Source organism: Calliopsis andreniformis, chromosome 6 (assembly GCF_051401765.1).
Source record: "Calliopsis andreniformis isolate RMS-2024a chromosome 6, iyCalAndr_principal, whole genome shotgun sequence".
Taxonomy (NCBI): Eukaryota; Metazoa; Arthropoda; class Insecta; order Hymenoptera; family Andrenidae; genus Calliopsis; species Calliopsis andreniformis.
Window position 1 is genome coordinate 9,310,936 of NC_135067.1, and position 21,704 is coordinate 9,332,639.

The 21,704-nt window shown below is 38.5% G+C and overlaps 1 protein-coding gene across 1 annotated transcript; it reads left to right on the top strand.

Moving 5' to 3' along the window:
* The first annotated feature begins 1,788 nt into the window (after positions 1-1,788).
* Positions 1,789-20,651, top strand: LOC143181159 (muscle LIM protein Mlp84B). The gene is made up of 9 exons (XM_076381432.1): positions 1,789-1,946; positions 5,335-5,459; positions 6,961-7,126; positions 10,273-10,399; positions 13,976-14,072; positions 14,641-14,725; positions 16,682-16,978; positions 18,079-18,399; positions 19,152-20,651. Exons 2-9 carry the CDS (start codon positions 5,345-5,347, stop codon positions 19,426-19,428), a joined length of 1,485 nt encoding a protein of 494 aa, XP_076237547.1. The 5' UTR covers positions 1,789-1,946; positions 5,335-5,344; the 3' UTR covers positions 19,429-20,651.
* The last annotated feature ends 1,053 nt before the right edge of the window (positions 20,652-21,704 follow it).

A 21,704-nucleotide genomic window follows, 5' to 3' on the forward strand; every position in this document is an offset into this window, starting at 1 on the left:
AAAATACTCTTCTAATAGCTATTAACTGGTAGTAGATATGTGAGATAGAGCAATTCTCACATGAAAGAACAGAACTTGACGATTTATTAATAGCTTCACTGTATCTTCAGGAGCGGTCATTACGCTTCACAATTGTTTTCCTAACACACCCCACATTTTTATTTCGTATCAAGTTCTCATATTTCCGTGAAATTCCTCACGTGTCTTAAATTTTCGTTTTTCTTTCCGGTGCTTCGCAAGATATCGTGTTTATTACGCTAGTAAAATCACTTCTTCAAATATCCGTCTGTTTCTGAGATGAGAGCATTTCATATCTTTTATTCGGGTTTTTCAAATCAAATTTTTACCAATGATTCAACAAATCTTTTATTGCAAACATAGAGAGAAGCTTTTGTTCTACTTATGACATTGTAAAAATGTGAAAAATATTTATTTTGGGGTGTTTTGAAGATTATATTAATTTATTTTAAATTTGTGTACTTTGTTAGAGATTCCTAAAATTCTCGTTTATGAGTACATGTTAAATTTTGTAAAAATAAATTATACAAAAGGAAAGTTTTGAAGAATTTATTCCACCATATCATTCCTAAATTTCCTAAGTCGTAGAGCTAATGAATATAAATTCTAAAGTACTGTGAATTTTATTTCAGCTAGGTCATATTTTTGAAAAATTGACATGGACAAGAATTCTCATACTGTCAAAACGCTTCACTTTAGAATCCTTATTGGTATATTGCAATACATGTACTTATTCTTCATTAACTTTGAAGTGAAGTCCTTTAATTCTTAAAGATGTCTAATGAGCTATAAACTATGAAAGTTATAGAAAATTAAGACCATGTATTTTAAAATTCCTTTAAAGATTTTAGTGAAATTATATCATTTTACGGACTGGGCAATCCTTTATTTATGCTTGTTGAATTTGCTATTATTCTTTCTCATAAATAAAGAGAGTTGAAATTGTGGATAACACTCTTTATGCAATGTGGAGTAACTTCTGTAGATTTTTGTTTGAATATTTGCCTAAATATCTTTTTATTATCTAGATATTTCATAAGCAAGTTATAAAGCTTTTTTACTCGGTTTCATATTTCCTTTTTATCTCTTCTTTGCACCCATCGTTAGCAATTACCCTTTTCCATTTCCCTCCGTTTCTCCATCCATCCATCCTAAAATTCCAGCTTTATTCATCAAATACGTCATCATTCAAGAAGCTTTAAAAAGCTCTCAAATACTCTTCTCTGCAATCATTTTGCCTGTCTTTTCTACCAGTGTCAAACCCTCCACAGTGTATGTCATCGTGGTCTTCATCATGGAGTCATGGAGACACAGTCAATAGACCTAAACATACTATTTCTTATCAACTCAATTGCTCCATCAAATGACACCTCACAGACCCAAGCTACCAATCGTGTCTTTATCTTTCATACCAGAATTTCTCTCATTCACTCGTACTTACTCTGAATCTCAAATCTCAAATAACGACTGTCCAAAGATTACGAGTGCATTCTTGAACTCGGACTCCTTCCATGAAACGTTCAAGCGTGCTAGCAACTCTGATGTATCTTTCCGAGCCTCCCTGCACCTGTTTCATAGCGGAAGACAATGAAAGAGGTTTTCGTAGAATGATAGACGGCTTCTCTAGCGAAGCACATAGCTGTTCGAGCCTCCACAGCGGTATCTAGAGTATAGTGTAACACCCCCGCTGGTGGAAGGCGGCTAGCACTCCCTCTGCCACGCCGCCGACGTTGTCGTCAACAGCACTGACGTTCCGATGCACACGTGCCGTGTGCAAACCCCTGGCTATGACTAGGACGGTCACGACGCGAGAACAGCCATTCGAATCCAGTATTAGTGCGGTGTAGAGTGCTTCTCGGTGTTTTTAAAGTCTGACGCCCTGCCTACCCGAGTTTCCATTCTTGAGTGATCGTCGAGCGATAGCGGTGGTGAGTACACGCCGACAGACGCAGTGATAACGAGGGATCGGCTGTCCATGAGGTGTTTTCCGCTCGAACCAGAAGATTTTTCCAATTGGTTCGATCGTATCTGACGTTGGAGGCTCCAGGTGATAGAATACTCGGAGGATCAGAGGATTTCTTATGGAACGGAGGACACAAGCACACGTTGGCTTGTTTTGTAGAGCTTGGAGCTTGCCATCCGGTTCCCTAGACGCTTTCTAACTGAATTCTAATCGGTTCGTTTTCATTTCTGGTTTGTTGGCGGAGGATCGAAGAGGTAGGATACTGATAAGTAGGAAGCATTTTGAGAGAGTAGGTACTAAGGATTGATTATTCTAGATTATGATGGATCATAATTTTTTGGATTAAGATTTTATTATGGTCTCTGCTTTGAGGAATCTTTTGAATTAGCTTTTTTTATTTTTATTATATTATATAGTTCTAGAATCTGTACTATTGTTTGGAGAGTACTGATAGATTAATGAGTGAAGTTTCATGAAGAAAAGAATTGCTACTATCTTTGATACAGTTGGGATGACTTCAGATAACTGTCTTCAAATTGTGTATTAGTCGTTCAAGGGTTTTAGTACCAAGTGACTCTAGGAACCAAGAAGGAAGTCTGTCTATATTTAATTCGAACCTTCCATAAAGTTAAATTGAGGGAGTTTCATGAAATTCTAGATGAACTAGATATAGTATACACAAGAATGGCACAATATTCTCAGAATGTTATGATGTAATACCGAAGATATGTACAGAGACACTAGAGATATCTCTACTACACAGAGACTATTCAAAGTAGTATACCAACTATAGGATTTTAAAGAAACAACCTTTCCAATATATTTCCTTAACAATATTAGGAAGAATTAACAGAGAAAATATTCTCAGATTTTAAGATACAAATTCCAAACTATAACAAAGTCCTTCACTATATTCGTTTATAAAATTCCCTGATGAATCGAAGAAACTGGAGTCTTTTTAAAACTCAATTCAATTATCACACCTAAGAGGTGTCACGTCTTTCTCCAAGACTAACAAGATTAACCTGAGATAAATCATTGATTATCTTCATAATAGCTTTCCCCCAGGATGCAAAAGAATCCCGAATCCGAGAAAACAATCCCTTCTCTCTTTGCCTGTTAAATAATGGAAAGAAAAATAGAAGACACGGTGTAGACACGATGGCAAAGACACGGGGATGTGCAGGTTTCGAAGGTAGGGGTAATGGCGACCGCGTTGTGGAGAATCTAGCACCTTCCCTAATACGGCCTCGCGGACCGGCTCGCGTCTGCACGGATATAGAATCTTCCGTCTCTCTTACTACTCCCTCGTGGTAACTCTAGCGTCTCTGCTAACGCTGTTGCTATTCTACTTGTTCCTGCCACAGACGGCACCGAAAGTCGTTCGCACTTCAACTTTTTCCAAACATTCTGGGAAAGAGATTGCAAGACTCTCGAGCTTGTCCTAATATGGCTGCTATCATTAAATGAAATATAATTTTTTTTAGGTAGATAATTTTTCATCATCTTCTTATGGAAAAATTATTTTCTATATACCGTTACTATATCTAATTTCAGTTTCAATTTTCTTCCAACAATTGCAAGAAACTTTATCTTTGACAACTCTTACAACGAAATAACAAAATCTTTGGAGTACACTCTGGTAAAATTACTCAGGCCATAGATATGAATGTTTAATGTCCTCATATTATTCTTCTAGTTTTCATTCATGCAAGGATTCCAAAAATGCTTTTCAGAATATTTAATGTCACTGGCGCTACTACCATAGATAATATTATTAGTCACCTTTCCGATTATTATGAATGGAAATTTAAAGAATTTTATGATCTCGTCTCAAGCTTGTCCTACAATTATTAGAATTTTCATGACTTCATTAGCGTTTCCGGGGTTATTGACCACTCGCGACAAGTTTCAGATTCATTCATGTAGGAATGTTACTATTGATAGCATCTTCGTTATCATAATCACGCGACTATAAATAAATTAATGCGTGTAGACGTACCTTTCTCTGCTTCTCTTCCGATTTCCTCTTCCCATTTCCATCTTTCTAAGTGTTTGTGACCGAACACACGTTGGGACTCGAACTACTCGCAAAAATAGACTCGTTCAGAAGTGGAGCGGAGATTGAAATTGTTTACGTTGTTCATGAGCAGCCGGTTAGGTAATCGCAAATTGGGTAGCCGGCGTTACGATGTTAACCAATGTTTACTTGTAACAAGAGTTCCGAAATTTTCCATTACCTAAAAAATGTCCAATAAAAAGCTGTTTAATGATATGTAGACATTATTCACAAATATTTTGTGAATTTTGTTCTTCTGTGGTTTTTTTAATGCTACATAAATTAAATTGCCAAATTCAATAGTGAACTATTTTTTATAATTAAACGTTTTTGAACGACTCTTAACGTTTTGTGAATGATTTTAGATTTTTAACTATTTGTTAGTTAAATTTTAGAATAATTCGATTCTAGAGAGAGAAATTTAATATTTTTAATTTCTAAAAATTTTAAATTTTCTCTTTCCACCTATTCAACTTTTAAGAATGTTGAGTTACTAGTTCGCTAGTAAATTTTTTTTAAATCATTATCTATGGAAGTAATTCATGTGAAAGCATTTTTGAATATTTAAATGCGTATGTGAATCAGCGTATTACCGAACACATTTTTTTTCGTCAAACTTTCCTGCTTTTATGAGTTCCTCAGGCTGACTAATTCCACTGACTATAAAAATAGTAGCTGTTGTCGAGGGCAAGTAGGAATCCGGAGATTCTTTAGGTTTTAGTCAACAGACGATTAAGTAACCGTGTAACATTTGCTACTTCAGCTGGCCTTGCGTATTTTCGACAAGCCATTTGTTCGCATCGTACAAAGCAGCAATTTTTCATCATGTAGAACTAATAAATGAATAATAAAGCACAGGGGATGAAAGATAAAGAAGATATTTTAGAAGATAGTATTTGAAAATTCGTAACTCAAAATGTTTAGATAATAAGAAAACAATCCATTTTTGTATTACGAGATTATGCATACCTGAAGAAGGGGATAAACCGAGTTGAGATAGATTGTTTCCATTTGAAACATTATTTTTGAGAAAATTATATTTAAAAAATAGAGGCAGTACATGTGTCTCATTAATTTAAATTAGATGTGAAAGTTTCTTCATTAATAATGAGATTTACTGAATTGAATTTTAGCTAGACGTTTTTTCAACAGTTTTTTTATTCATTTTAATTTATTATTGTATACATATCTTAGTGATTAGTAAAGCTATTTAAATAGTCGATCTCTCGTGTCAAACACTGCGACTAATTAAACTTAAAATCAGTACTAATGTATATTAATTTTTTTCTTTCAGTATAAACAAAATGCCTTTTAAACCAGTAGAACACCCCAAGTGTCCCAAATGCGGCAAATCCGTATATGCCGCGGAAGAACGAGTTGCCGGAGGACTCAAATGGCACAAGATGTGCTTCAAGTGTGGTAAGTGTTTGCATAAAACTTGATTACTCTAACTACACACGTCTCTCACTGGAAAAAATTCTAGTGAAATTTGTTCACATAATATCTAACCACTAATTTATCAAACTTTCTACAACCTACAGAGATCGATAAAAAAATTAATACGGTGAAAAATTTGAATTTATAACTACAACAAAATGAATTTCATTGGTTCAGCATATCGCTAATTAAATTTACATGAAATGGAGTAATATTTATACCAGATAGATACAAAGGAGATATATCTTATAATTTTTCAACAGTATTTTCTGACGGAATTTTTTAATTAGTCAGCATTCATTGCGTCGTCATTAATCCACGAGTTGTCGAGAGTGCTCGTTGCGCAAAACACCATCGGGCTTTTTAAATTTAGACGTCTCTATAAATAAGTTTTATGCCAGTCCCGGATGGGTTTGTCTTGGCCTTAATTAGTTTTGCGTGGTAGCCAGAAATCAATTGGAACCACCCAGCATCACGCTGTAGGTGCAACGACCCGTGCGAACCCACGATCGGTTAGCGAAAATTCCTATTTTGCGATTAAGCTTGAAATAAGATCTCTTCGTGGATCACTCATCCATCGCATTGACGAACTGAAATAAGGTGCGAGCAGAATTTTTGCGAAATTAATATTGGTAGTTCGCTGATATTTTTGAGTTCTTGTCAGTCTTCATCAACATCAGTCAGCTTTTTGAATAAAAAATGATCGAGGTTTCTATTCGCGGCATTGTTAAATTTTTGAGGCGATTCAAACTGTTAAATGAAGGATTGGATCACGTTAATTCAATATATTGACAAAATCTTCTCACGTTTAGAAGTTGTGACACGTATACTTTTATACGCTGAGTGATATTTTGGTGTTAGAAAGTGTGTTACTATACAGCAATGTGAACGAGGTTCAGTTTAAACAAATTTTAAATTAATCACTAGACCAATATAATTTGACATATTTTCGAGGTTTGTAGAATTGGCGACTATATAAAACGAGTAGTTCCACATTTAATTTAGAAATAGTGTCTTTGCAAACCAATATGATAACAAATTTAGAAGATACTGTAATAAATTATTAAACTTCTATAAGTAAAAAAAATATGTTCAGAAAAGTGTTCAGAATACATTTTATAGATTATAGAAAGTTGAAAACAATAATTTCTAGAAAAACAGTAATAAAATACCTTAGTCTTTATTTCTAGCAATAAAACTGATAAATTGAATATTTAAATTGAACCCAATTTCACTTACAAAGTGAACCACAACTTGACTCATTTGGAAATAGCTCAATTTCTCAACTGTACATATCAACATTCCACGAACTTGCATTCCATCACAATTTACCTCCTTTCTCGTGGACGATAAAAATTCTGTCTTTAAAACTATCAATTCGTTCACCATGAATATACACAAATTCAATAAAGATCATTCGACCGATATTGGTCTCGCCTATTACCTTGAAGGCTGTAGCGAACGAACGATGCCCCTGTTCCAGGTCTTTGCGGCAAACTGCTCGACTCGACAAACTGCACCGAGCACGAGGGTGAACTTTTTTGCAAAGTGTGCCACGGTCGCAAGTTCGGTCCTAAAGGATACGGCTTCGGTGGAGGCGCTGGTTGCCTGTCCATGGATCAGGGGGAGCACTTGACGAAGAGTAGCGAGTGAGTGCACCTGCCGTCGTCCAACCTCCCACCCCAGCCCTCTCTCTGTCACCCCCTTAGTCCCCCTCCTGGATCGTCAGAAAGAAATGTTCTTCAGTCGTTTGCGATCACCTTGTCCCGTGAACCGTGAAAAAAAAAAAAAAGATGAATCGACCGTCGAACCAGCCTAACATCCGACAGCATGATCCTCTTCTTGGGTACGGATAAACCGTATCCGGAAGAACGAACCGGAAGAAGCGGCAGCCCAGTCAGAACCCAAGGAACGAGAGCATGCGTCTGCGTATTAAATGTGTAAACAGCATCGCCGATCTGTAAATCCCTTCCTCCCCCACCCCCAAGCCTTTACCAAGCCCCTTTATTATTTTTCGTTCGTTTAGAGTCCTCCGTTGTAGCTCGCGATCCCACGAGCCAGCATTTCGTTTCGACCCCCTCTCACCCCCACTTTGGTTCTTCTCTGTTTCTTTTTTTAAAATTTTGTTTCCTCCCCGTTTGTTTGATCCTTCTTTGTGACTTTTCTCCCACCCGACCCTGTTCCTCTCGTCGTCCATCGACACCAACAGCAAGGATGATGGTGATGGTGATGGTGATGATTACATCGACGACGACGACGACGACGATATAATAATGTTAATTAACTTGTGTTTAATCTAGTCGACTATCTCTCTCTTTTTTTGTTTCTCTCTGTCACGTTTTAACTCGCCCCGTTTTCTCTCTTGTCTTCTTTCGTTTTTGTCTCTTCTTCTGTTCCGTTTTTCTTATGATTTTTTTTTTCTGTCTCCGTTGCCGACGGGCCGCGCCCTACACGCGACCGTCCGATTTACGTATTATCAATATTATAATTGCATATATGTCTACTCTTTCTCGTCACTTTTATGCGATTACTACTACTACTACTACTTACTACTACTACATTACGCTAGTTTATAGAATCATTTGTACCATCTGTAATAAGTGCCATTAAAAGACGAAAAAAGGGAAAGAAAAAACAGAAAAAAAAAAAAAACGAGTCTGGTGTTCTTCATTGACACACATCGGCGTCACTACTTGTCTCTCTTTGAGCATAGACGGTCGGACAAAAATGTTCTTGCCATCAGACGTCCATTTCTGATTTTCCGTCAGACCTCTGACGTTCGAGTCGACGTAAGAAATTACTGTGGTACAGATGAGGAGATCTCGAGATACAACGGTTTTTGATTTTCTTTTCGGCTGTCCTCGGTCGGACTCAATCGAGAGCGCCTGTGTCGAAAACATTTTTGACCCACTGTACATGCACCATATACACGACCCATTTAGATATGTATATAGATAGTAGAGCAAAATGAAATTCCTATCGACCTGGCATCGATGGAAACAGGGGAAAAGCGAACCTGGAATGGTTCATGGACGCGAGAACTACGAATTCTCGTGAACGCCAGGTCCTCGTGAGAAACCCACCCCTTAGCTTTCCGCCCTCTAAGAACGAAACGAAAGAAAGTACACGAGAAAGAAAAAAACCAAACTATACACCCTCGTACCCCCGCCAGCCCCGCTGAGTGCGAGCCAACCGGAGGTCCATTGAACAATATATGTTGTCGCTTTATCACGAGCCTGCGCGCAACCCTCGTGATAAAGGGAACTAGCGAGTAACCAAAGAAAATGGTGAGCACCGAGTCAAAAATTCCGCCTCTCTCTCTTCTCTCTCTCTATCTCTCTCTCTCATTCTCTCTCTCTCTCTCTCTCTCTCTCTCTCTCTCTCTCTCTCATTGATAAATCTACTCTCTATCTGCCTCTGCCTCTCTCTTTTCTTCTGCCTCAAAACCGACAAATAAATGCTTATTTCTACTGTCACTATTTTTTTCTAATTTTTTCATTTGTAGTATTGGTCTCACTCACGAACCCTTTGCACACCTCTGCACGGCCTCTCGTACCTTTTTTACGACACGTAACTCCGTAACCCCCACACTAACACGTTAACTCTGTGGGTGCTTCGACAGTGCACGCGTTCGCTTAAATCGACACACGCGCAGGCGTAGAGATAAAAAAGTAAATTGTAGAAGAGCTTCAGCTGGCACGTTCACCTCGAACCCACCCCCTCGAAGCTGCTCTCCACCTCTCTTAAACACGACTTTCTTTCTTTCTTTCTTCCGCCTGTCCTGGTACACCTTAGTCGCTCCAATGTCCCATCTCCCTTTCTATCCCTCTCGCTCTCTGTCCTCACTTTTTCTTTTTTCTGAGTAAAACGTATTATTTATTTATTGTCACACACGATCCGCTTCTTGGCTCTCCTCTCGGGGCTCGGCGGAAGCCACTTGCGTGGTTGCAAAGGGGATAAGGGTTACTAACATATTACTAACATGTGCCTAACACGCTAACCACTCTTTTGTTGAAGGTTGTTATTCTGTGACGGGTTTCTGGTAATCGTTTTGTACCTTTCCGGGTCGAACGACGAACGGCACAGTCGATGGTTGCGTTCGCTGCTCGATCCACCCTTTCCTCTTTTTTTGCAGTGGTGTTTTTAGACTATCTCGCTTCTCTATGGTGGTTCCCAACGTATCCCGTGTCCGACGACCCTTTGCGTTGTGTGGAGTTCCGTATCTGTAGTCCCTTGGTGTTTGTTTGAGTAGAATTGACTTGAAAGTCTTGAGTGTTGTCTGTTGATATAATTTATTAGAAGTGCAGATTAATTCCAATAACTATTTAGACAGTATTAGAGAAATGTTATCTGTGCTTACGTGATGTCAGATAAATTAATCGAAGTCTAGGTATTACGCGATCCAGAAATAAATATATGGAACTGGAGCTTTTTCTTGAAGAGACATCTTGTTAATTCACACACCTAATACTATAACTATCAGCTTCTACATAATTCGAAGAAGTAGTATAACAGAGAAACTATATTTCCACGGAAATATTTTGCAACTTCAAGAGAACCAAGGCTTTCAAGTCTCAAATACTTCACCAAATTCTCGACCTCAGTTGGAACCCCTTATATTCAGCTCCCTAACTCAAGATACTGTAATACACTCTGACCATCATCGTCAGTCAGGGCTCGACACGAAAGACGATTCTCTGAGCTTCTCAAAAAAGGGTAGTCTGGCACGCCCAGTTGGGAGTCACTCTGTTCCAGCGAGTGAAAACGACGATTATTATAACGGGCGAATTTTTAGGGAGCTCGCGCGGGGATCGAACGCCATATTGGAACCACGCGCCATAGCGAAGGCACCGGAAGGAGAGGGCTGTCCTCGATGTGGAGGATACGTGTACGCCGCGGAGCAGATGCTGGCCCGAGGAAGGGTGAGTTTTATCCGCGGAAACGTTCGCGCGAGGGCTCTAGCATAAGCACCCTTGGTGCCGCGACGCTAAAATAATCCCGAGCCGCGGAACAATTCCGGGGCGAGGCTATTCCTAGCATCGGTGATCTTATTTTCGCGACCGAAACCTGATACGCGATCAGGGTGGTTTGTAAACAGCCCGTGAAATCTCGGCGTTATTAATCGACGCCACGAGCATTCCACTAAATCTTGCTCACGATGATGTGTGGCGCGCGATTACTCACAGCTAATCTTGATTCGAACGTTCTGGAGGAAGGATTGCCTCACCTGGGTGCAGTTCGATCGGCCCAGCTCGACCGAAATAAAGTCGCCGATCCCGCCGATCTCCTAGGCTGATCTAGTTCGGCCAGGTGATCAGAGAAAGCGCGATATAAATCGAGCACGATCAGAGGAATCCGCGTGTAACGCGAAATCGTTACAGAACCGGTGGGTTCGGCTCGAGGGGACACCGAAGTCGGCCTCGCGTTATTCGATGCTAAAATTGACCGTGCCACTGGCTGACAGGGTGCCAGGAACGCATGGGCCATGACGTGCCTCCGTAATCTTATCGTATGACGAAACGCGTAATTTCATAACAATGAGGGAAAAAAAGGCGGCATGGGTGGAGGTGGCGGACGGGAGACGGAGGATGACGAGGCGGGATCGCGGCTTGTTGCCGTTGGGTGACGGCCCAAAAGCTTTTCCTGTCTTCGTCGGGCTTGGCAGACCACCAACTGGCCGACTCTCTCCGCGTTTCGACGTTGGAAAATAACTTGGAACGGGCAGCGCGGATTAAGCCGACGGAGGCTAATTGCCTTTCCCGGGCTGCTGCCAATCTGTCGTGGCGATCAAATATAGCGTTGTTGGAACTTCTGAGAATGATCGGTAATGCTGTTAGGTGTTTAGGCTCGGGGTTTAAGTGGATTCGTGGAGCAGATTCGATGAGCGATGGAAGTATATGTTGTTTCAAAATTTTGGGATATCTGTTAGGAATGGAGGGGAAGATTAGGAATAATTTTCTAGAGTGGCTAAGGTCAGTGATGGGTGTCACTTAAGGGAAGTTGGCTCGTTGGCCCAGACAATTCTGCGAGTTATGAGAATATTAGGTACTTGAAGCAAAATTCTAAGTGAGATGTGCTGATGCAGCTTCATTGAGGAAGTAGAAAAGCTCCCTCAAGCATATTGAATATCATGTTATAAGATTATATTTAGCATGGAGTAATTTTTAATTGTATATTGATATTCTGAAGACTACAGTAGTTTGCAAATTTGTGATGCAATTAAAAGTCATTGAACCGATGGAATTGGGCAATATTTTTCTACTCTCATGAATCAATATCGCAAAAATGTATAAAATTAGTTCTGAAGATAAATTTAAATAAATTTAAAAATAAATAAACTGTTCGTGTCCAGATGACATTCTTTTTTGCCTTTTTTTTAAACTACATTTATCTACTTACACGTGTCTAATTATGAATGTCTACATTAATTGAATCGTATGAAATGTTCCTAAAATTTTCCAAACATTTGATGATAAAATTTAAGAGTATGGAGCTTGAAATATTTCGTTTTATGAAGATTATATATTACAATATTTATCTCTATAAGAGTTGAATGTCCGAGTTTGAAATGAATTTCCTGTATTCAACGTCAGGGGCTGTATATTGATGGAGTATTCTACTGTCTGCGCATCGAGCCAACTTCCACTACAATGCAACAACGAGTTCAGTTATTTCTGGCACGAACAATTGATTGTTGTCATTGTCTGAAATCTATCTTTCATCTCATTAGCAACTACATATTTTCTGAATTGTATTCAGACAATATAACAGTTGCAATTGTTACTTCTATCGATCCAATTAATTTCAGATAAATACAGTTGAGTGAGGAATTGAGGATAGTTCAGAATTTCGCGCATGAATATTTATTGAGGCATGTTTCCACATGTTATCATGTAATATAGAAGTTTAAAAATGTTTACTGATTTACGCATTTTCTGTATTAATTTAGTTAACTACTTTATAGTTCTGTTTAATGATTATGGGTTTTAATAGTTAGATTAAGTAGATAGTTGACTTCGGTTCAAGGTGGGCTTTTTTTCGAATAGTTCTTAGTTTTTAACTATTATTCAAGAAATAGATAAGATGTATATCAGGAGAAGTATAAGTAACGCTTAAAGTACTTAGGAAAATTTCTATTAAAAGCAATGGAAAGTGCATTACATGTACATGTGGAAACATTGCTTTAATGAAGCTTCTTCATTGTCCAACTCTGTACTAAACTTGTTATATTAGAAAACAGAAGTTCGTATGGGAAAAAGTTCCTAAAGAATTGTCTCTTACAATTTTACTGTATTTTACATTCCACCCTATTTATATTTTAGCTTAAAAGTACGACTATCACTGGTTTTATGAAAAAAAATTTTTCAAAAGACGTTCCCAATATTTTGAAAAGACATATTGAGCGTTAATTTTTCACGAAATTTGTGGGCTAATGCCAATTGGAGATACCCCAAATCAATGAACACGAGATCGATTGTCACAGCCCCTCCTCAATTGGCGAATAAAATCTTGAAGTGCGTGCTCGAAAACTAAAGTTCAACGAACTTGAACGACTTATCGCGGCACCAAGGAACCTCCTATCGAATCGATTGCCTGAGAAAACACTCGCCTGTCGCCAGGCGCACCATGGTTATTCCTGCTTCTTGTGATTAGGCTTTCCATAAGTCATGCTACAACTGCAAAGTCTGTCACCGGTCTCTGGACTCGACGCTTCATTGCGATGGTCCTGATCGCGAGATATATTGTCGAGGTATCATTTTGCAGTCCATCAACTCTATTATTTTTCTACCTTTGCGTGGTTGTTCTGTCACTGTCGTCTAGAACCACCAAACTGTGTCCAACATGTTGTTTCTCTCACCACGACCCCCTTTGTCTTACTTTGTGACGATCCTTGGTTAATCTGTTTGTTGAACAATTTTTTCACACACACTGGCGCAAAGTGTTTCGTAAACTGTTGTCCATGAAACTGGTGAAAGCCCTCTAAGTATTCAAATTGATTCTCGAGACCTTTCTCTCCTTATCATACATCATGTACTATGGTTCCTATTTTTGTGGAACTTAGTTTTTAACACTTGTCCATGAAGTGCTAGTTCTATTACGATAGCATAAATTGGGGATTATTTGATAAAAATAGAGTTGAAATTGATTAAGATATTTGTGGTTCGCGGTGTATATTTGCGTGGAAAAAATTAAATTCAGGGATGGAGCTTTGGAGACAAATTGTACACAGTAGTTAGACTATAATATTTATTTTGAGCTTTCACGTCTCTTGTCAAAGAATCACGAAGGATAAGGTTGAGTTAAAAGAGAAACGAACAAGTAAAGCGCGACTTTCTCAAAATTTCGAAGATATTCATGACTTGTAAATTATAAGTATTAAAATCACAGTAATTTATATACGACAAAACTGGGAATAATTATGTGTAATAGAACCGTAAAACTGAACCCCTCCAAAAATTGTTGGTGACTAACAAGCGTCCCTTTTGTGTCCCACACAGCAATGGCACAGGGAATGCTTTAAATGTGCCAATTGCACCAAGAGATTAGATTCCGTCAACTGCTGCGAAGGTCCTGACAAGGACATCTACTGCAAAGGTAAGGAAATAGAACGATTATACGGACGGAGAGGTAACGTATTGTACATGTTCCCTGAAAATGGGAAGTTCATCAGCTTCTGGGTAACGAAAATAGACACTGGTCACATTTTCTGTAGATTCACTCCAGATTTTTGATATCTCATTTAATACAAGAACGATCAATACAAAGCTATGATAATTTATTCAAAAATTAAGCAATCATATACGAAGGCAAAGAGTTTAAACTGAAGGAAAGAGTAAAATTGTCTTCCTCAGAAATAAAACTTCAGCAAATTCTAGAAGCTTAAGAATTGATATTCTATTCTTAACATATTCACAATACTATTCAGACATAATATAAAAAGCTTTCAAAGAGTCACAAATTTTCTAAATTTAGTATTTAATAATAAATACTGTGCTCACGAAATCGAAAAAAATTCTAGATTTCTTTATAAATAGAGATTTAATTTAATTAAAAACAGTATGGAATTGAAGAAGATTCAGAACATGTTTAATTACGTTACGTCCCCAAGAAGTCAGGCGATGGCCGCAATAGACCAAATACCTTTAAACGATGTTCTCTGCAGTATGCTACGGAAAGAAATTCGGACCGAAGGGTTATGGCTACGGCCAGGGTGGTGGCGCCCTGCAGAGCGACTGCTACGCCAATGGGTGGGTTTTCAGAGCGGAGACTGAGACGGGAACACACGAGAGAAATCCCGCCTCGGCTTCTACACTCTCACTATATATGATGCGCTTGTCTGCTTAACAGCTTGCTATCCGAAGAAATTCGGTCCGCGAGGTATTGGCCACGCTGGGGTTATGTGGATCGGGCTGCAGTGCGATATTCAGGACGAGGGGTACGCGCACCCCCCATAATTATGCTATATCCCACTTTCGCCACTTTGTGTGAACGTATGCGTCTGTCTGTATCTGTCAAACTCGAGGAAACCCCTTTTCTTTCAATTAGATCTTTGTTCGAGTAATAATGCAATAGCTATACATCATTAGCTAAAGGTTTGGACATCGCCAAAACTGAGAAATTTGTTGATTTGAAAGAGGATAGTGTTTATATGAAATTTACTGAAGAATCTTTACTTTTGCTTTACTATGAGATTTTATAAATAATCTAAGTTTCAAGTGTGACGGGAGGTTTACATTATGCATATTGGAAGTGGCATCTATTTTACAAGCAGAGTATGGGTCATAAAATTCTAAAAGATTCTTATTAATTTAGAGTAAAAGTTCTATTATCAAAAATTAATATTCATTCGTATTTTATATTTTGAATACAGAAGATTTTAGAAATGTACTTAAACGTCTGAGACTTTAGTACATCTGATATTGAAAATTCATAACTTGAGGACATCGATTTCATTACGTAATTTCATTTAAATTTCTCACTTGTAACATCAAATAACTTTTTTAAGATGATAACATTAGAGGATCGTGAAATAGAAAAATTTAAAGCTTCTTTAAATTCTTAAATGAAAGAGACTGGGATCATGAGAAGAATGAATGAATGAATGTCTGCATGTGTCTTCATCTATGAATTCATGTACATACATACACATAATTAGACGCCTTAACGCTTTGCGCTATTACTTACCCCCGTTACAAGTTTGGAGCCAATGAGTCGTTTCAGAGTGTCGAGTATTATTCTTTCAAAATTACATCTGACGAAAAAGGGACTTACCAAAAATATTTCTACTTTGCTTTTTGAACTCGACAACTCTGTTGACAAATGGCTAGAATGTGTTTGTCATGATCATGATTTCCTAATAGAGGCCTGTAGAATGTATTCTATTTCCTATATTTCTAACTCAACTTTGTGAAATGAAAGCACGTTCTTTATCCTTTGCTTTATCTTTTTGTTAAAGGTTTCACGTTCGATCAGATCACAATAAATAAAAAATATGCTTCAGAGAAATACTTATCAGCTTTAGAGAATGTTTCACTAGAGGTGCCAGAAATTTTAACAGATGATTATGCATATTAAAATAGGACGAAGGTTAAGGAAAACAAACTTGCGTTCACCCCTTTTCTGAGGTGCTAATTGTTGCGAAAACGTCTAAATTTCGCATCAAATTTGTCTGGTCAGGGACTTATTCTACTGTCGAGGTACAGTAGCAGCGATATCAGTAGAATAAGTACAGTCAGACACATTTAACGCACAGTTTAGATATATTTTTTAGAATTAATAATTCAGAAACAAAACCTCAAACTCAATTTCAACATTTTCATCATATTTTCGCATGTTGAATTATTCTTTAAAGTCTCTGACACCTATAATCGAACAAACTATACTTAGCCTCGGATAGGCAACTTAGCTAATCAATTCCAATCACGAATTCTCTGCCACGTGAAACATTTCATTAAGAATCCCCTTTCCGCATTTCAATTGCCAATTGGTATCGATCAAACCCAATTTGCATGAAATTCGTTTCCTGGGTGTTCCAAATACTTCGTCGAGTCGCATGAATGAGAATGAATCAAGAATCCAACGGAGCACTGCTGCCTGGCGTTCTCCCCTCGAATTGGAATTCGCGATCATTCATGCGACTCCAAGAGTGGATACGATTTTTTGAGAAAGTGTCAGTGGTGATATGGACGAATTCTTTAATGCAGCGATGCTGCTCCTCGCACCACTGTGATCGACACCGCCGTAATCAAGGCCCCACCTGGCAAGGGTTGTCCACGTTGCGGCGGCGTCGTGTTCGCCGCTGAACAGGTGCTGGCCAAGGGTCGCGAATGGCACAGAAAGTGTTACAAATGCCACGACTGCAGCAAGACGCTCGACTCCATCATCGCATGCGATGGGCCCGACAAAGATGTTTACTGCAAGACCTGCTACGGGAAGAAATGGGGACCGCACGGATATGGATTCGCATGTGGATCAGGATTCCTACAGACCGATGGCCTAACGTAAGTTATCTTCTGTTATATTTTATGCGATTGTTCTATGAAAATGTAGAAAGATTTTCGAGTACATTTTTAAGAGGAGTTTTGAGGACTATAAGTGTCTCCCTAAGTCTTTGAGATTTTTATAGTGTAAGAACTTCCTTCGAGATTTTCATCTTTAAAAGATATTTTAAAATATCATTTCTTTTTGGTGTTTTAAGATTTTTTTTTTAATATTATTATTATTATTTAGAATTCTCTAATCCCTTCGAGTTAATTATTATATTTTAGTGAGAAGGCAGTTTATTCTTCCAAAAGTATAATAGAATTGAAATAGAGATATTTTGATCTTGAAATGCAAGATACGTTTACTACTGATAGGATAGAATCAAAAATTGTTGTATTAACTTATTATGGCATTACAGATTGCAAACACTAATCTAAAAATTAGTTCACATACAGTGAGTGGACTATTTTATAGTTCTATGTAAGCAGAGAACAGAGCGTATATGTAAAACAAGTGATATAAGTAAATGGTTAGTTTGACACTTGAGAAAAGTAGACACTGATACATGATATTCTGATTCCATTCTATCAGTTGAAAATTTAAACAGCAGAAATAAAGTTTATAGATAAAAAAATATTCTAGAAGCAAAGTAGATTCAATAAAGTGCTGAGATATCATTCCACTTTATCTACTCTATCCATACGATTATCAGTAGGAGAAAATTAAATCTTAAAAGTAATATAGTGTAACGATATTCAAGCCTTTGCATCTAGAATTTCAAAGTAAAAAAATAATGTACCTTGTAATGAAAAGGATCCTACGAAGAAAATCTCAAGGAATGGCTGAATTTTTCTCACTACATACGAGATGATCACATTTCAGACGCTCCAAATAAAAAAGACTGAAATTTAAGAAATGAAACAAAAACTAAATTAATAAGTGAGCATGAAACCAAGTGATATAACGTTATATTGTATAGTAATATTGAATTTCGATTAAGAAAATTTAAACAATTTTAAAAAATTATCGAATTGACACTTAGAATCTCTGAAATGCCCGAATAAAAGTAATTAAATACCTAAAGACGAAAGGAATCCAAGGTTAAGTTTCATTTCAGGGAAGAAGAAATCTCGGCTAGTAGGCCTTTCTACAATCCTGACACGACCTCAATCAAGGCACCAGCCGGTCAGGGCTGCCCGCGTTGCGGTGGCATGGTGTTCGCCGCTGAGCAACAGTTAGCCAAAGGTACCATGTGGCATAAGAAATGCTTTAATTGTGCCGAATGCCATCGACCATTGGACTCCATGCTCGCCTGTGATGGACCCGATAAGGAAATCCACTGCCGATCCTGCTACAGCAAATTGTTTGGACCCAAAGGATTTGGATTCGGACACACTCCGACTCTTGTTTCGACGAACGGAGATCACGCTCCCTCGTAGTAAGTTCAATGCTCTAGAATTTTATAACTTGCAGTTACTATTGATTTGGAACTATCAATTCGTGAAGAAGTGAGTTTAGGACACCGTGAATTTTTGAGCGCTTGCAGCTGGACAGCTTAGGTAGTTGCAAAATTATTAAATTGGAAAGATAGAATGGGGGAAATATTTGAGACAGAATTGTTTAAATTTAGACACTTGTGAATCTAACTTAAGTAGCTTTGAAGTCGGTTTTAAGACATCCCTTCATGACAAAATTGAAATCTTAGAGTACAGCAAATAGACTACCGCTATTGATATTAAAGATAATGATTAGAATAACAAATCAGCTAAGTTAGGCAGAATTATTATATGGGAATTTTAGGATTTTTACTTCCCATCTCCAAAGATTTCGTTTTAGCTATTTCTCAGAAATTTCCAAGTCCCGAAAAGTCCTAAACACCCTAAAATCTTAAAAAGGTGACTATCCTACTATCCATCAAGTCCAACCGTTCTAATCTATCCCATCGTAAAAAGTTACTTAAAGTAGTTCCTTATTATCCTCCTGCAATATTAATATTCTAATAGTAGATTGAAGTTTGAGAAGCTGAAAAATTCCAAAGTACGATTCTTTCACTATCTACAGAATCCAATCACTCAGCCCCTCGTCTGAGCTGCCTAGAGAACCTCCTATAGAGCCTCGCTTTTCATTATTGATGTCCCAATAGTCAGTGTCACGATTATCCCTCACGTGTACGATTCTCGTCTGTCGCAGCATCGACGCAAAGCCCCAGGTGGGTCAGAAGCGAAACGACGGCCACGGATGCGCGCGTTGCGGTTACCCAGTGTACGCTGCGGAGCAGATGATCTCGAAGAACCGTGTGTGGCACAAGCGTTGCTTCAGCTGCGCCGCGTGTCACCGTTCGTTAGACTCGACGAATCTGAACGACGGCCCCGACGGCGATATCTACTGCCGCGGTTGCTACAATAGAAATTTCGGTCCGAAAGGCGTGGGCTTCGGCATGGGCGCGGGCACCCTGACGATGGCCTAAAGATCTTCCTTCGACAGCCTAACGAGATGCTCGAACCACAGTCTTATATATATAAATATAAATATAAATATAAATATAATTATATCCAAGAATGATACACGCGAATAAATGAACGTGACGCGAGCAACAGACCCACTCCGACACCTCTTTGTCGCCCGTGTCGCTTTATTCATTCGCGCGTATAGGTATGTATATGTATAGACGCCTGACTTCTCGACTAACTCCGACAAATGACGAAGAAATACGCTGCTCCAATCGGAAAACAAGCAAAAACCTCGTTTTACGACTGCACCACACACATACACACCGATTCGATCGTAACGAAGACTGTACACGTTTTTATCGTATCGTTATCGGACGTTTGGGGGTTGCCCGGACGATCCCTTCGACGACGTAGCGAACGAACGAGACACCATCGATCACGAATATCGAACGCGTATGTTGACGAGTAAATTTTTATTACTTTTGTACGGCGACAATTCGGTAGAGACGTTCGGTTTCCTTTCTCGGCGAGGCCCTAGTGGTTACGTCGATGTTCGACGACGGTTCGTTGGGCCTCGACAACCACCTTCGTTCCTCGGTTCGAGAGTTCGAGGGCCGTGCCGCCTCGCCGAGAAAGGAAACCACGAGCACGCGAGCAACCATAGTACAAAGGGAAAATCCAGCAATCAGGAGCAACGACGCTAACAAACGACTCGAGACGAGTGGAAAAATGAGAAACGCACGTACACAGGCATACATACTGAAACACAGGGATGATTATTTTCAATAAATGTATATTTCGAGAAGGAAACGAAACGAACGGGTGAGGAATGGTGAACTGTTCCGTGAAAAGGGAAGCTTAGGAACATCGTTTCGACGGCACACGACATTCCAATTGTCAGACATCGCAAGACGTGTCGAAGGAAAAGTCATCGTCGAACGAGCCTCGGAACGGGCGAGCCCGAAGCATTTACCTACAAAAATAGCTTGAGATATCGGAAGGACAGAGGGCCTGGATATCGTTCGACACTTAACCCTTAAACCGAAAGGGGAGGCATCGCTCCCGTTCACGAGTGTCCTAGTTTCAAGGTTTCCCCATGTAGCGTTTGAACAGTGCCGTTTTTACTATTACGATTCTTATGTAGCCACGCGTGAAAGATGCCGTGATACGGTCAACGAATGCACGAGATAGCGATTAATCATAGCGACTATTGTGTAAAATAAATATTTTTCGATTTATAGCAGCTGACTGGTTCATTCACCTTCACCTAGCCGTGGGCATAGCACTGCCTCGATATTTTACAATTATTGGACTTTTAGTTGCACATATGACGTGCTCGGTGAAAGTTAGGGGAATATTTAAAGGGTGATTCTACATGATAAGATGACAATAATTATGAATAAGGAAACTGGTGTTGATTAGAAATTCGGATGAAAAAGATAGTCAAATTTCATTGAGGAGCATAGGATTGTATGAGGTAAGTTTTTGGTATCCAATGCCTTTTCATGGTAACTATAGCTTTAATACACACTCTGTAAATAAATATAATTCTTTTTTTGAATTTGAAATTCATTTCAAATGAATTCTAAAAATTTTTGTAAGGGAGAATTCAAGTTCAAAATCTTTTAAATTTTCTTCCACTAATTATTGAACATCCTCTGCGTACAATAGTATGAACAAATAGTTTATGTGGAAGTTCATTCTTATAAACTTTTTAATTTTTTTTAGAGGTTGTAGAACATTCTAATGAAAAATGTGAAAAATTAATTTTTCTTTAGTATCTGACTTATCTCAGTTCATCTTACCACTTACAAGAGCCACGCTTCTCGAAAATGAGGAATTATTTTAAAACTTGATAAAGTAACGTTGAATTATTACTGTGCTGAAAGATTCAACTCGGTTTAAGGATCAATTTTGCCACGAAGTCGACGTCGAACGATAAATTTTCCTTCGACTATGAATGGCTGGCATTCAAATTGTATTCTTTCTTCGTATGTGGACTAACATATCTTTACAATGGGCTTTAATAAAATCTTACACGCTAATATGTGTAATTCTGAGTGAGTGTATATTTGAAATGCCAATGATACACGATCGGTGGAGCTACTATCTGCTTGGTATCTCGTCGATCGTTGCTTCGACGAGCGGAAAGGTAAAACACACTTTGCTCCCGTTTTAAATGGATGGTAAGTATGAGTACGGTGTAAAACACTAATCCTCTATATTTATAGCAACAACTGTACAACTGCCGACCACATCGATGTCATCGATATTATCATTACGAGCTTAACAA

What these genes read in the sequence shown, in the direction of transcription:
- LOC143181159 (XM_076381432.1), top strand. Translation starts at nt 5,345, where the DNA reads ATGCCTTTTAAACCAGTAGAACACCCCAAGTGTCCCAAATGCGGCAAA. An exon ending in AGATGCTGGCCCGAGGAAGG is followed by an intron (nt 10,400 to 13,975) that starts GTGAGTTTTATC and finishes TGTCCCACACAG; the next exon opens with CAATGGCACAGGGAATGCTT. An exon ending in CTACAGACCGATGGCCTAAC is followed by an intron (nt 16,979 to 18,078) that starts GTAAGTTATCTT and finishes GTTTCATTTCAG; the next exon opens with GGAAGAAGAAATCTCGGCTA.